The sequence below is a fragment of the Malaclemys terrapin genome, chromosome 3, assembly GCF_027887155.1.
Source record: "Malaclemys terrapin pileata isolate rMalTer1 chromosome 3, rMalTer1.hap1, whole genome shotgun sequence".
Classification (NCBI taxonomy): domain Eukaryota; kingdom Metazoa; phylum Chordata; order Testudines; family Emydidae; genus Malaclemys; species Malaclemys terrapin.
This window is the reverse complement of record NC_071507.1, coordinates 192,862,301-192,877,905: the sequence shown is the minus strand read 5'-3', so window position 1 is coordinate 192,877,905 and position 15,605 is coordinate 192,862,301. Positions and strand designations below refer to the sequence as shown.

General features: G+C 42.8%; 1 protein-coding gene across 1 annotated transcript in view; it reads right to left on the bottom strand.

The window, feature by feature from the left end:
- Window positions 1–14,040, bottom strand: part of RCAN2 (regulator of calcineurin 2) — a 167,834-nt gene extending 153,794 nt beyond the window's left edge. The window contains exons 1-2 of the mRNA XM_054022340.1: window positions 13,945–14,040; window positions 330–556 (exon numbers count right to left, since the gene is read on the bottom strand). Coding sequence (XP_053878315.1) covers window positions 330–554 — 225 coding nt within the window. The 5' untranslated portion in view covers window positions 555–556; window positions 13,945–14,040. The remainder of the gene's footprint in view (window positions 1–329; window positions 557–13,944) is intronic.
- Window positions 14,041–15,605: the final 1,565 nt, after the last annotated feature.

The following is a 15,605-nucleotide window of genomic DNA, read 5'->3' as shown; positions in this document are numbered from 1 at the left end:
ACTTTGCCACCTCCACCATGTCTGCAGTGATGGTTGCTATGATACGTGTGCCCACACGTTTGGTGAGATTTGCACAACGTCAACAAAACCCAAAAACTTTTTATGCACTATAGTTGGCAGGCAAGTCTTATTTAAAGAGTCAAATATTGGGGCTGACTGTAGTTGCCTGTCCCAAAAAAAGGACTCCTGAAGTCTGTGCTCCAGTACCCTCATACATGATGAACATTTAAAAAAATAGTTTTCATATAAGTTAGAACAAGCATTGTACCATTTAAATGTTAACAAATACTTTCCATACTTCACATGCAAGTGGAAAAGTCACACCATACCTTGCTGTCCTCGCCTTCAAACACAGATTGGTGGACGTTACAAGCGAAGAGAGAATTTGGGAGATCATTGAAATCAGTTATTTCATGAAAATCTTCCTCTGCAAAACATCTCTTTATATCCTTGTCTCGGTCTATAGAGTAGAGTAGGAAAAGTCCCCCATCCTCCAGAATACAGCCATAGTGACCAGGGCCTCGCATTCCAAGGAAATACGATTCTCCCCTCATTCCTAATGGCATGGAGAAAAGATGATGGTTAGTCTATAAAGCTTTTAAATCACACACACAAGTCTCTCCAGGAATTCTTAGTCCTAGAAGAGACTTGAAATCAAGCTCAATCTGAAAGTCACTTTCACTAGACAACAATGCAATAACTTGCGCTGGAAACCCAGGACACTACCATCAACTTCAATGAGGTTCAAATCAAAGTTTTAGGATCATGTCTGCATTATAAAATCATAGAGGTACAGGTTCAGAAGGGACTTCAAGAGGTCATCTAGTCCATCCCCCCACACTGAGACAGGACCAAGTATTCCTAGGCCATCCCTGACAGGTGTTTGTCTAACCTGTTCTTAAATACCTCCAATGATGGGGATTCCACAGCTTCCCTAGTTAAGTACTGGAATTGGTTAACAATCATTGTACTGTAGTTAGAAATATTTTCTTAACATCTAACCTAAATCTCCCTTGCTGCAGATTAAGTCCATTACTTCTTGTCCTACTTTCACTGGACATGGAGAACAATCCAACACTGTCCTCTTTAGGTGAGCTATGCCAAATGTTACCAGGTTCCCCTCTCAATCTTCTGTTCTCAAGACTAAACATGCCCAGTTTTTTTAACCTTTACTCAAAGGTCAGGTTTTCTAAACCTATTATTTTTGTTGCTTTCCTCTGGATTCTCTCTAATTTGTCCAAATCTTTCCTGGAGTGCAATGTCCACTTCTCCAATTTAGCAAGATCATTTTCAATTCTAACCCTGTCCTCCAAAGAGCTTGAAATCCCACCCAGCTTGGTGTCATCTGCAAATTTTATAGACACACTCTGCACTCTATTATCCAAGTCATTAATGAAAATATTGACTAGCAGCCTAAAAGAGGCCTAACCATGTGTCAAAATATGATACAATTCTAGGACATGTCCATAAGTTTGGCATATTATTTACAATATTATCATAGCACCTGGCAGCCCTGGTCATGGACCAGGACCCCACTGTGCTGGGTACTGTACAAACCCAGAACAAAATGATGGTCCGTGCCCCAAGGAGCTTACAATCTCAGTACAACAAAAGAGACAATAGATGGATACAGAGAGATTGATAGAGTACAAGGAAGCAATAAGCATCATGATAAGGCCCGGCTTGACAAAGCTCTGGCTGGGATGATTTAGTTGGGGATTGGTCCTGCTTTGAGCAGGGGGTTGGACTAGATGACCTCCTGAGGTCCCTTCCAACCCTGAGATTCTATGATTCTATAAGCTGTGATCTCCGCACACAGCAGTCTAACTACTGTCAATTTTTTTGTAGGCATCATGGCAAAGGGGATTTTGGAGGAAGGATTTGAAGGAGAATAGTGAAGTAGCTTTCTGGATGTTTACAAGGAACTCCTTCAAAGCATGAGGGGCAACAAGGGAGAAAGCACAAAGGTGCTTGTTTGAAAATTTAACCAGTGGGAGACAGAGGCTGGTCATCAACTGATCTGAGGCGGGGAGTCAACCTCTGGATACAGAATGAGAGATGAGAATACGCCACAAAGGGCCTTGAATGTAAAGACATGGTTAAGGTCCCCTCCCCTCTACAAAAAACAAATGATCTTGTCACTGGGTCAAGGGATAACTTTGCTGTAAGTGGGAACCCAATGATGGTGCATTGTAGTCTGGACTCCAGCTAGACAGAGGCAACACTTTAGTGCATTAGTCCATTACAACGTGTCTCTCTTGCTCACTCTCACACCTTCAAGAGAGAGGTTTGCAAACCAACATTTTTCAAAATTGATTTAAAAATGAAAATTCTTTAAGGATGGTTCCAAATTTCAGATCAAAGTAAAAAAGATAAAGCTCCTCAAAAAAAATTGATATTATAGAAAGATTGAGAAGAGCAGTGCATATAGCTAAGACAACGCCCTGTTATTCTACTATTTCCATACAGAATAAACTGCAGCCGAATTTAAGGTTTGCTGTAGAATATATGTCCTGTTGTTCTAAGCTCATTAACACTTTCTTTAAAGGAGTTTTAATGAACATGGGGGGGGGGGAATAGACTTGAGAACAGGGCTTTGGATCAGTCCCCAAGAGGAGACATGCAGATGAATAATGATTAGAAGCTCAAGATGACTGAAGACAATTAACTATATGCATGTGTTGTAGGAGAAATTATCTTTTCTGAAAAGAAGTGGTTAGAGGGCTACATGTACATAGTTTGTTCAGATGTTTTTGATTTGCCTTGTTCTCTTGCATACTACTTGCTGTTCCTTGTTAACATTTGTAAATACTGATACAACTAAAACTCTTAGGGATAAATTCTGCCCAGGCTTATACTGTGTGCAACTCCACTGGGATATTTAGAAACAAATCTCAATGAGTAACATGAACCCTTCAGGCCCAATCTGCCATAACTATACCCCAGTATAACCCCGCTGGCTTCATAGGCTTGCACAGCCGACAGCTATCTTACATCAAAGAGATAGCAAAAGAGGTTATCGGTGGGAGCATATGACTAAAAGAAAGCCTTCATGTAGAAGAATCTAAAGTCACCCCCAAAAGTCTATCATTTTCCCTGCTGCAAAGACTCTTGCCACAGGGAGCTCCTGGCCCTTTTCTCTGCAGCAGAAAGAGGCTCCAGGAGTGGGGAAGCAACAGGACATTAGACTGCTAAAAATAGCACTGTGGAAAGGGAGGCGCTGCTTGGGTAAGTAGAGAGGCGTGTAGGGTACATACCCACAGGGTTCATGAGTGTCTTTACTTACCGAACCATCTCTGCTGCTATTTGTACCTGTGCTACTGGGGAGGGGTGTATATTATATGTTCTCTATGCACAGAAGGAGCATGCAATGTAAATGTATCTTCAGTGTAAAACTCTCGGGGCCCAAGCTAATTACTGTACCAGGCCACTGGATATTGACACAGGCAGCTCTGGAACACTGGGGTCAGACAGTCATATTTTGTGACGTTTCTACTGAGCGGTACCCAGGGGTACCAAAACCTGGTATATTGACCACCAGTGGTCAACATAACCTTTGCCAATGGTCTGTGGAGAGCTAGCTGGTCACAAGGTCTTGGCTCCCCTTTGTTTACAGGTGCTAAATTACATTAAAAGGCAGCTAAAAATAGATTAAATACTTTCCTAGTATTACTGTTCCATGCAAGCAATTGCTATGGTTTCCCCAGGGATGTTATGTGAGGGGAGGTGGCCCTGCAAGGGAGCAAAGAAATCAAATGTAATTATAGCAGGGTGTCAGATCCTAAGCCCCTCTTCTACTGAGTCATTCTGATATCAGGTATTTGAACCATGCATAGGGAGGTGCAGAGATATTTTTTCTGAGTCACTCTAAGGGTAGAGCAGGTGTGTCCAATTAGCTCCAAGTTCGGTGGGTCTCTCCAGCAGAAGGAACAACAGGCAGAGATAGAGGTCCTGCAAGGAAATCTAAAGGGCAGCCAAGCTCGGGGAGAAAGCTGGTGTTTGTTTTTTGTGCTAATTAAAAGTAGCAATAAAAGCAAACCCTCTGAAGGGGATTATTGTTATATCAAGTACCTCCAGGTGTTGGTATTACTCAGTCTTCCAAGTTCTTTTTCTCTGTTTGTGAGACAATGTTCAGTCTTAGGAAGATGTGTGCTGCTGTTAGTTCTGTTATGCAAGGTTCTATGCAGAGGTTGCTGTATGAGCTGCAGGAGAGATTGCGCTCTGCCTTGGCCTACGATTGGAGTAAATTCTTAAGGCAGAGCTGGTCTCTGGGAACTGGGGGTCAGTGTTGGGTTGAGCTTCCTGAGAAGGGATTGTCCTGCATGTTCTGTAACCACCTCCGTTCCAGGACTGGTGCTATAGATAAAACAAGGTACACTTAAAATATATCCAGATTCCACGCCATTGATTTCTTCTCCACTAAGAAGCCAGCCAGCAAGGCTCTGATATCAGCTGCCCTTAGGCAGAGGGATAACAGTATCCTCTGTCCACGACAGGGTGGGAAGCGCACCTACACACAGTAGTCTTCCCACAAACACATGGACATCTTTAACGATTGCATGTAATGTTGCTGTAAAGCTCTGTCTGCTCGAAAGCTTGTCTCTCTCAACACCGGAAGTTGGTCCAATAAAAGATATTACCTCACCCACCTTGTCTATCTAATATCTTTGATGACTGTAACCCAGGCCTGCTGGGTGTGGCGCTCTGTCCCACTCTAGCGATACCTAGGCCAGCTAGAGACTGATGAGGCTGCTACAACCCTGGCTAACAAACCAATATATTTTAGCTCATGCATTAAGCTCCAGAGGTCCCAGGTTTGATCCCAGCCACCGCCAACCGGGGTCTGTCAGCATTAGAAGTGGGGGCTCCTCTGGGATATCGACTAGGAAGTCTCTGAAACATTATCAGGGCTAAATAAAAGTCCTTAGGAATCCGGGATTTGCATGTCATCTGATTGGCTAATAGATACATATGGACTCAGCTGTAGCCAATTAGGATACACATATGTAATTTGATTTGTCAACTCTTGTTCCAAATTTAAGTTTTCTTGGCCTTGGTATAAACAATAGACGATTTTACTAACTCTTCCAATGACTTCTCAGCCATTCACAAATTGAGATTTCTCATCTATGTAACCCTAGGAATAGTGTCATGATGCTGGACTATGTTCATAAAAAGATTTTGTGGTTATCAAACATCTGTTTTGTTTTAGTATTTACTCACCCAGTAAATCCATTTATCACCTGAAGACAAACCTGTGCCAGAAACATTTGCTTGCCAATAATTCTGTCAAAGCATTTAATAATAATACCAGCTCATGGTGTCATCAGAAACGTCCCTCCCTCCCTCAAAAAAAGATAATCAATTCCTTATAAATCACTGCAGTCCATCTCACTGGTTATTTTTAAGCAGGTATATTGGTATAATATAGTAACTGGACCACATTCTGATTTACACTAAAGCCCCATTCTACTGCTTCTGGCAAAACTTATTTATTACCGCTTCACACAGCTCTGAAAATGTAAAGGAGACCTGTAAGGCTGCTGGCCTGTCTCCCCAAGCCCATGAAGGACTCACCTAGAATCTTTCAGGCTATTCCTCTGGGTCAGCCTTTTATTCTTCAAACACAAGACTTAGGCAAAACACCAAAACAAAGCTGTTCTTCAGCCTGCCACAGCTCCCAGGGGTTTTTCCCCTTGTCGCTCTTGGTGTCAAAGAGAAGATGTTTCTTCCTTTCAATTGCCCTGCTTGGAGCCCATCTTGTGCCTGCAGCTCCCTTCCACCTGAACTCTCTCAGCCCTTTATAGAAAACACCTGACCCTTTCCCAGCCCTCTGATCATCCAACGAGGCTGTGTGACCCCAGAACCCCTGACCCTTAAAGGGGCAGACCACCCTATTATAGGGCCTTCATGTAAGTGGGAATCAGACCCATTATAGATCACTGAATTCAAATTTGGCCCCAAATTTAGCTTTTGTATAAACAAGCTTTTACAAACACCCAAGATAAAAAAAAATGATACTTGATTAATTATTCAGAATTCCAATAGGAGTTCGTTTACTGAAAAACAGCCTCAGATTTAATAATCCAAGCACGCTGTGATCTTATCATGGGATCTACTGAATCTTATTGCCTGGAATCTTGCTGAAGTCAATGAGCCTTTGCTTGGGCATTAGGGCCCATGTTAGCAAATCCCACTGCAGGACCCCTGCCTATTTGAGTCTGAAATGTTAGGTCAAATTCAGAGGCAAGTCTGAGTCCAAGTTCATGTAAGTTCCACCTTCTTCTGGCTCCTTGACATGTAAGTGAGTCTCCTTTAAATCATCTTACCAATATGCAATTTGCATCCCCCTAAACATCATTGCTGAGTTTGGCCTTTGGTTTTAATTCTGGGTATTAAATTACAATTCCCAAAGGGTCAACACTGCAAACCTGCATAAAGCCAGAGCATGTATGTGGAGTGTGTGTGTGTATTAAACCCATATATGTGCATGTTAAACCCATAGAATGGTAGTACAGGCCCCTTGCCACCACTCCTCCAGCCTATGGCCCACACAAGTGGCCACTGCCCTTCCACATCCCTTATAGGGAGTTTCCTGGCCACTATGTTTGCATGCACCCCAATGCTCTGCTCCATTCTGAACTATTCTAAGCCAGCCCAGATCCCACCACCTGGGTGATCAAGTGGTGCAAAAGCCCCTATCACCCTCTCAGCTCAGTAATTCCTCATAGCTGAAGGGGTTCAGAGACTTTGTGAAGGCCCCAGGGATTGATTACCCAATAGGCAGACTAAGCACATGCTTAGGGCACCAACAAAGCAGGGGCAACACACACACAAAAAGGTGGGGGTTAAATTTGATATTTCAAAAAAAGTCTCGAAGTAGTCATCATGGGAAAAATCAGAACTTTGTTAGACTTCTTTACACTCCACTACACACTCTTCCCCCATTTTTCTGTTCTCTTTTTATTACTTATCCCCACCTAAACCAGGGGGGTGTCCTACTAACGTAGATCAAAATAATGCGAGGAAATCAGAGACTGTAACTGATCATTCTACTCCTGGTGGTAAAACAGACATTGTTCTAGAAGGTGTGGTCAGAGACTGAACCTGCTCATGATGTAAATAATAGGAGAAAAGATCCTAGTATGTGGGTTGATTTCAGTACCGATGATGTAGCTTACTGGATAGATCATGGACCAAATGACTGTCAACACCACACTGGGCCATTTGAAAAATCACGTCGGACTTTTACCAATGGCAAATAAACAAGATATTGTCCACACACAAAAAATTTCGGCATGAAAGCGAATGGTGAGAAATACACTCGAGAATGGCTACTGTATTCACCATCAACAGGGTCTGTGTACTGTTTTGTTTGCAAAATTTTGCATATAAAACTTCATCTGCAGCAAACCGGGATGTTGAATTTAGTGACTGGCAGAATACTGTTTTAATTGAACAACATAAAAATAGCACTACTCACAGAGATTCAATGTTGACATATTTAAATCGAAGACAGGGTTTTGGATTGACACAAAAGTTGGAAGAACAAATTAAAGGGGAGCGTGAATACTGGCAACATGTCTTGCAGCATGTTATAGCTGTTATTCAAACATTAACTGAATGTGGTCTGCCTTTCCGGGGATCAAATGACATATTTGGATCATTGCAGAATGGAAATTTCTTGGGATTGTTGGAGCTTGTGGCTCCGTTTGACCCATTTTTAGCAGGCCATATCTCAAAAAAATGGGAATGCTGGCAAAGGTAACCCATCATACTTATCCAAGACAATATGTGATGAACTCATTGGTCAAATGAGTGACAAAGTTCGTTCAGCTTTTGTGGATGAAATAAGTATTGCTGGGCACTTCAGTTTCTGTCAACTCTACACCTGATCTTTCACATATTGATCAATTGCGTATTGTACTAAGATATGCATCTCCCACAGATGGAAAACCAGTTGAACGATTTATAACATTCCTCAATTTGAAAAGCCACACGGGTGAAGAAATGGCAAATCAAGTACTGCATTGTCTGTACCAAGTTTGCAAAATAGATTTCTCAAAGTGCAGAGGTCAATCTTATGACAACGCTGCCAACATGTCAGGGTGTTATCAAGGAATGCAGAAGAAGCTTTTAGAACAGAACAAATATGCCATATTCATACCATGTGCTGTACACTCTCTCAATCTTGTTGGCCGCAGTGCTGTTGATTGTTGTCCGATGGCAGTAAGGATTTTCTCAACAGTCCAGTTACTTTATACATTTTTCTCTGCCTCAACACACCAATAGACAGTTTTAAAGACATATTTGGGCAATGATTGTGTGTTGAAATCTCTTTCTAATACTCACTGGGTGGCACATGCAGTGGCAACAAGTGCAATTCTGGAGTCCTACTCAAAGATTGTGAATGCATTAGAAAGTATAGCTGAAGACCAATCAAAAAGGAAGAAACTATATGAGAGGCAGAAAACATTGCAAGCAAGATGCAAGAACTAGAGTTTCTATTCATGTTGACCATGTAGAATGAAATTTTTACCACACAAGTCAAGCTCTCCAAGAAAACGAATTGGATTTGAAAACATGTGCAGACCTCTGTCAATCATTAGCAGACCACTTACACACTTTGAGGAATGATTTCGAAAGATTTGAAGACGTATCAAAAGTATCTTGCCAGATACTAACTACAAAGAAGCCCAGTCCCGCAAGCGAATCAGGAAAAAACAAGCAAATGATAGTAGTGCAACAGAAACAGCATTGAATCCTAGACACAAATTTCGCATATCTACTTACTACGCTATAACTGATACACTTGAAGCTCATATGAAGAGGAGAGGTGAAGTGTACAAAGAAGTATCAAGTAGATTTTCTTTTCTAAACGATATGGACTTATCTGACAGACAATATTCAGAAGGTTCCCAAAAGCTAGATGACTCATACCCTGTTGACTTGAACATGAATCTCTCTGGAGAAGTACAGCAGTTCCACTCTTATATGTGCGCAAAATTTAATGAAACAGGAAAAATGAAATTCAGTCACATTGATCTTCATGGCACAATATTGAAAGACGGAATACAATATGTATTTCCAAATGCAGAGATCGCACTATGTATTTTTCTAACATTGATGATTATTAACTGCTCCACAGAATGCTCTTTTTCTCAGCTGAAAATAATAAAAAGCCCTCAGAGAACAACAATGTGTCAGGACAGACTTGGTTTACTTTTCTTATTGTGCATGTCAGCTTCTATGAACTTATCCAGAATTTTGCAGTCAGAAAAATCTAGAAAGAAGCTATTTTAATTTCAGCATACATGTTAAGTTGTGTCATTTCAAAAAATAAAATTTTATTTTACGGTATAGTATTGTTTTTATTTTGAATTACATATGGGGGGGGCACCATAATCTTTTCAGTGCTTAGGACCTCTAAAGGTCTTAATCCGGCCCTGGAAGGCCCTCAGCATCGAGATGGATTATATCACCCAAAATCCTCACTTTCCTGAGCCCTAATTGAAATTCTAGTTGAAAATTCTCTGCTGATTCTTTCTGGCAACTAGGTTGTAGATCTATTTAAGCATTTAGATGGGTATACTGGTTCCTGGAACTAATGGCTCTCCAGCAAAATCAGTAGAGGCCAGCAGGAACCAATAAACACCAGTTGATTAATTCTACTGGAATTGCCACTAGGGGCATTCCGACATCAGGACAGCAGAGAATGACTTGCTAGTCAAAGACTGAAAATACATTTAAGAATATATTATTATGAAATTAGACCCTGAAGTAAAGCAGTTAACCACACGCTTAAAGTTAAGCACATGCTTATATGCTTTGCTGAATAGGGATGGACTTAAGCATATGTTTTGCTGAATTGGGGACTCAATTACCACCATTTATATATCCATTTCTACACTATGTTTATGGAAACTAATAATGTATTTCCTTAGAAACTGTTTTTCTATCTTAGAAGAGTTTTTAAAAGGTCCCTTGGGTACATCTTCAAGATACAACTACGGATCTCTTGAAACTGCTAGGAAGCATTTTTTTTTTTGGACTAATGCTGCCAGCCATGACAAACTACATAACTAAAAATAGAATAACAGAACAAAATGCTACTAATAAAGAAGGTTTAAATATAACCAAAATTGCAAGTGACTAAATAATACTAAATAGATGCAAACCTTCTGGGAAAACTAATTCCACAGAAAATGAGAAAAATAGGAAAACAAACCAAAAATAAACCAGAAGTTGCAGTCTTATATCTAAAAGGAATGAGCAAAGAGCAAGGGGCCCATTTCTGCTCCCCTTGAAGTCAATGGCAGTTTTGTCTTCAGGCCCTGTGTGTGAGATTTTCAAAGCGTTGTTTGCAGTGCTGTAGCCAGGTTGGTCCCAGGACACTAGAGACATTAGCAATCTCTCTGGGAATTTCAAATGCACTCAACGTTGGCCTAACTCTGCTCTCATTAAAGTCAATGGGAATTTTACCAGACACGTGAGCGCAGGCCTAAATCAAATTCCCATTGACTGCAATAGGAGCAGAGTTAGACCAACACTGGAGAACTTGCCTTTGTATATCTTTATTATACCAAAATCCCATTCCCATAATCCCTACCATGGCAACACTTCTGTTGATTCCAATGGAACTTTTACCTAAGCAGAGACAGCCAAATTGGATGCCAAGTGACAAAAGGAATGGACTGCTGCAGACAATGAAGCAATATAGCCCGTATCACCCTCAGATTTATCACGGCTCCCTCTAGTGGCAATAAAAATGTCTAAAACGTAGAGAGCACTCAAATCATTCCTTGGAGAGGAGAAAGCAACGCCCCTCTCTCTCCCTCTGACAAAGTGGTGAAGTTATAGGATAAGGCAGAGGGACTTCTTTTTTTTTTAAAAAAAAGTGATGCAAATCCCTTTTTCCCCTAATCTTTTCCAGGGAAATTCTGGCTCTGTTAAGTTTAGCTGAGCCTTTGGGACAATTTTGGGGAGTTTTTAACATCCAGAGGGGCCATTCACTTTTATTCATTTGTAGTAATTTTTCATTAAGACCTGGCTTCTAATTAGTTTCAATGAGCCCTTACGCTTCTCTTTCCGTTGGCTACATTTAATAAAACACCCACATACAAGACACACTGCCCATATGGCACTTCGCACTGGAGTGCAAGTGACCTCACGCAGGACACCTGTAAAGTAATACCGATAAGTTTTGTACTGCAGAATTGGGGCCTATGAGTGGCTCCAGTCCTCACACATTTCTTCCCAACTGCCACCACAAAGAGAAAGAGAGAGAACCACACATGATATCCACCGTGCTTAATGAACCTCTAGAAGATATTCAGACTCCATAGTGATGGACATGGCATGACAACCAATAGAACAGAACTTTTAAGCCAATGGGATCTGCTTGGGGGTGCACAGTCTGCACATCACATTGTGGGATCAGGACTGTAGTTTTGCTCTGCTTTTTTGAAATATTGATACGGACACACATGGTGAAAAGGTAAAGCTAATAAATCTTATTTTTAAGAAAAGAAATTCAAGACAATCTTATCGAACGATAACCATCCAGGCAGTCTTGTTTCTATCGTACTTTCCTTACAATTTGGAAATTAAAAACTGAAGCCATTGGAAATATAAAGAGTTTGGAGAAACTTTCTTTATAGATGTCATGGCTGGTGCATAGAAGAAGTTTACAAACCAGGCACCATCATATCAGTGTTAGAAGTGCCACCATCAGTGTTCTTAATACAGGTGGGGACAAACCAAAACCCAGGATACAAATAGAGCCCACATTAGAGCCATACATTTTAGGACCAGAAGGTACTCATCTACTCTGATTCCTGTATATCATAAGCCATCATCACTACCTAGCACCTGTACACTAAACCCAACAACCAAAATTAGGCCATGGTATTACAGCCCACAGGAGACTAGACTATTGAGTGCCATAGGCAGAGAATAGGAGGTACTGAGGCACACCAATGCCCCTGCAATAACAGGGAAATGATTACATGAGATATACACAAGTAATCCTGGCGAGTGACCTGCACTCCATACTGCAGAAGAAGGCAAAAAAAAAAGGTCACTGCCAATCTGACCTGGGAGAAAATTCCTTCCTGGCCCCACACATGGCAATTAGTTAGACCAGGAGCATATGAGCAAGAACCAGCCAGCCAAGCACATTGTTTGGCAGAAGACAGAATAAAATACATTAGACAGATGGGCCCCAGCCTCCTCAAACTGAGGTAAGGGAGGGGTCACCTGTCCTCAGTTCTTACTGCACTGAAGAAACCACAAAGCCAAGTTTACAATGCATATGGACATCTTTCCCACTTAGTAACCATCCACTGAGCAAAACAGAAGGTTCGTTTGTAGTTTCTGTGACAATTTCCCATCAGCACAATGGTCTTAGACCTCAGATTCACTGTGAAAGCATACTGTTTATTCTTACTGGTTTTGTATGTTTACTGAAGCAACAGAGTTGGCTCGGGACTAATGCTATAATTTTAAAAGAACAATGCTTAATTATTCCACAGAGCAACCTCTATGAACAAACAAAACTGGAGCAAGTTATGTTTCTATATATAGCTATAGAAGACTATGAAAATCTAAAATGTGAAATATAAGCCCTGCTAACAAATCCATAGAAACATTATAGAATTTGTCACTTTTATTTTTAATCTAGTTACTAAAAACAATAAATGCATGAGGAGTTTATGGACACAAACTTGGAAGGTGATGGGGAGTGAAACCTTTCTTAAACAACTACTCATGGATCCAGAAGAAAATTGGTTGCTGAGTAGAGATGGCCGTTAACTAGAGATCAGATAAAACCGTAGTGGAATCCTAGGGCTGTCTTTATAGTGGTCTCTTAAAACAGGGGAGTCCCTTTGTGAGGGGCCTGTGATGCAGGTTTCTTTATACTTCCACACTTTGAAGCAACACAAAGCCGTCAGAACAGGTTTGTTGTCACTTAACTTCCATTGGTTTTTAGGTGAGCAGAAATGTTTAATCCAGCACAGCAGAACCTCATTGAGCATCTCCCATATTTGGTCTTTTATCCAAATCCTATTTACATCCCTACACCCAAATATGAGACACTCCCTCATTTGACAATTCCCCCTTTAATCCCCAAATAAGTAACTTATCTCCAAACTCCACAGCAAGCCCCCTCCCCTTGAATTATCCAAACACTCCTCCCCGTATTTGCCACACACCAAGGCTGTACTCAATACTCCACAAGCCCCCAAAATACTTGGTTCCTGCCCCAAAGACCTCACAATCTACCCCAAAACGTTTTCGACAGCACAGGGTGGCTTTGTCCTGTGAGGTCTGCAGTGCTTGATGTGTGTGCAGAGGGAGGGGGGGGAAAAAATCACAGGAGGGGGGTGTCACAGACACAGCCAAAACAAAATGAAAAAAATTGAGCTGGGTCCCCAAGGGGTCCCTCCTGGCTTGCTGAAGTCGCTGTTCCCAGATGATGATAGGAAACACACACACACACACACACCCCACACACACACAAATACAAGTTTTTTCCAGCCCCCTTTAAGCAGTGGAGGTTCAGAACGCCCCTGCAAGGGGCTGGTGTCAGTGGGCACCGAGGGGGCCCCCATCGGAGCAGTGACATGAAAATTACTGATCTTCCCCCAACCCGCGACACCAAGCGCTGGGCACGATTCATTTCTTGCCCCCCCGTCAGCGACACCGCCTCCGCCTGGGGCAAAGCGGGATTTCATTCTCCTCCCACCCCAGGGAAGAGCAGGAAACTGTCCCTCCCTAGCCCCCATGACAGCATCCCTCGGGGATGTTCTATAACGGACTGGGGGAGGAAATACCCTTCCAGGGGGGTTATTCCAGGCACTGGCTACCCCCGGGGGGGTCCCAGGCTGCAAGGGCACCGGACAGACTGAAAGTCGGTAAGCGGCAGCCTGCACCTGAACTTACCTGCTGGGGCTCGTTTTTCCTGCCCCCACCCCCTGTGCACCGCCGCAGCCACTGAGCCGGCGAGCTGCCGCTTGCTGCTCCGCTCTCTGCTCTGGGGAGCCGCTGTCACCCGGACAAAGCGGCTCCGGGCGGGCTGGGCAAAGAGGGCGGGCTGCAGCCGGCCCAATCAGCCAGCCCGGCGGCTCAGCCACACACGCCAACCAGCGTGTGAGAACCAATCCCGTCTACACGCCCCGACCCCCCCAGCACGCCCGCGCTCCGAGCTCCTGTCAGCGCCAGCTGCTGCTGTAGGCTGGGCGAGAGGGGTGCGGGGTGGGAATCAGTCACTGCCTCGCCACAAGTGGGTGGAGGTTTCTGTCTAGGGTGACCAGGTGGCCTGATTTTATAGGGACAGTCCCAATTTTGGGGGCTTTTTCTTATATAGGCTCCTATTACCCCCCACCCCCTGTCCTGATTTTCCACACTTGCTGGCTGGTCACCCTATTTCTCTCTGCCCCCCTCCCCCTCTCTGCACAAGGATGGAAATTTCTGTTCTTCCCCCGCCGCAATTACTTCCATACAGGCGGGGTGCTGGGGGGCGCAAAGGGAAAACTCTGCCCACCAGGTGGAGGCGAGTTCAGGTTTCTGTGGCATCATCTGGGTCTGGGCACTGGAGTGTAGACAGAGCTTAATTTGTAATGAAAGAAGTGCCAGGGCGCAAGCAGATTATTTTACTTTCATAATTGACCTGGCAAGCCCAGAGGTGCCGGGATATGACCTGCCCAGTGTAGAGGTGCCAGGGCTAAGCCATGGCAAGCCCTGGCACAAATTAAGCATTGCATGTAGATCTCTGCTATGTCAGAACTCTCATTCTCCTCTGTTGGGTTCCCCTAGTTTAGTGTTGTAATAACTAGGCTTGGAAATATTAGACTTATCTGAATGTCAATGTCACTGCGCACACACAAACTGATGAAAATATCTATCCATTATAGCGGAAAAGGACCAATCTGGGTCTTATTTTAAAAAAAAAGTCATTTAAGAGTTTTGATCCTCTGCTTTCTTGGAAAAAGAACTGTTCCTCTTCCTCCTTTCTCTCCCATTTGCATATCAGAGGCTGCTAAACCTTAGAGTAAAGTTTTCTGTGGTATCTCCTCACTCCTATAAAATGTTATGGGGATGAAATCAGTAGGGGTCTACAGAAATGGCTGTGAAAATCTATAAAATGTAACCGAGAATGAGATCATTCCCATAGAATCCTATAGAAAATCCAATAGAAAGATTACAATTCACTCAAGCTCTTTCCACTTACGGCCCTAATGACTTGCTGTGGTGAATGAGACTAGAGTCCCATCTCAGACAGTGCCAGAAGATGGTGCAAGAAATCCTGCAGTGGATAGTTGAAGGATAACCGTCACACAGGGAAAGTTTCTTCCGGACTCCATTACTTAGAAGCTGTTCTTATGTCCTGAAGCATGAGGTTTTAGATCCCTTCCAAAGTCTTGGTTCTGTGTTTCTATTTTTTAATTCTTACTATCGTGAGTGGATACCCTTGTAATCCATAGATTAATTATTATGATTTGTTTGTATTGCAATAGCATGATAGAGCCCAAGTCACGAACCAGGACCCCTTTGGGCTAGGTGCTGTACGACCACAGAAGAAGACAGTCCCAGTCCTAAAGAGT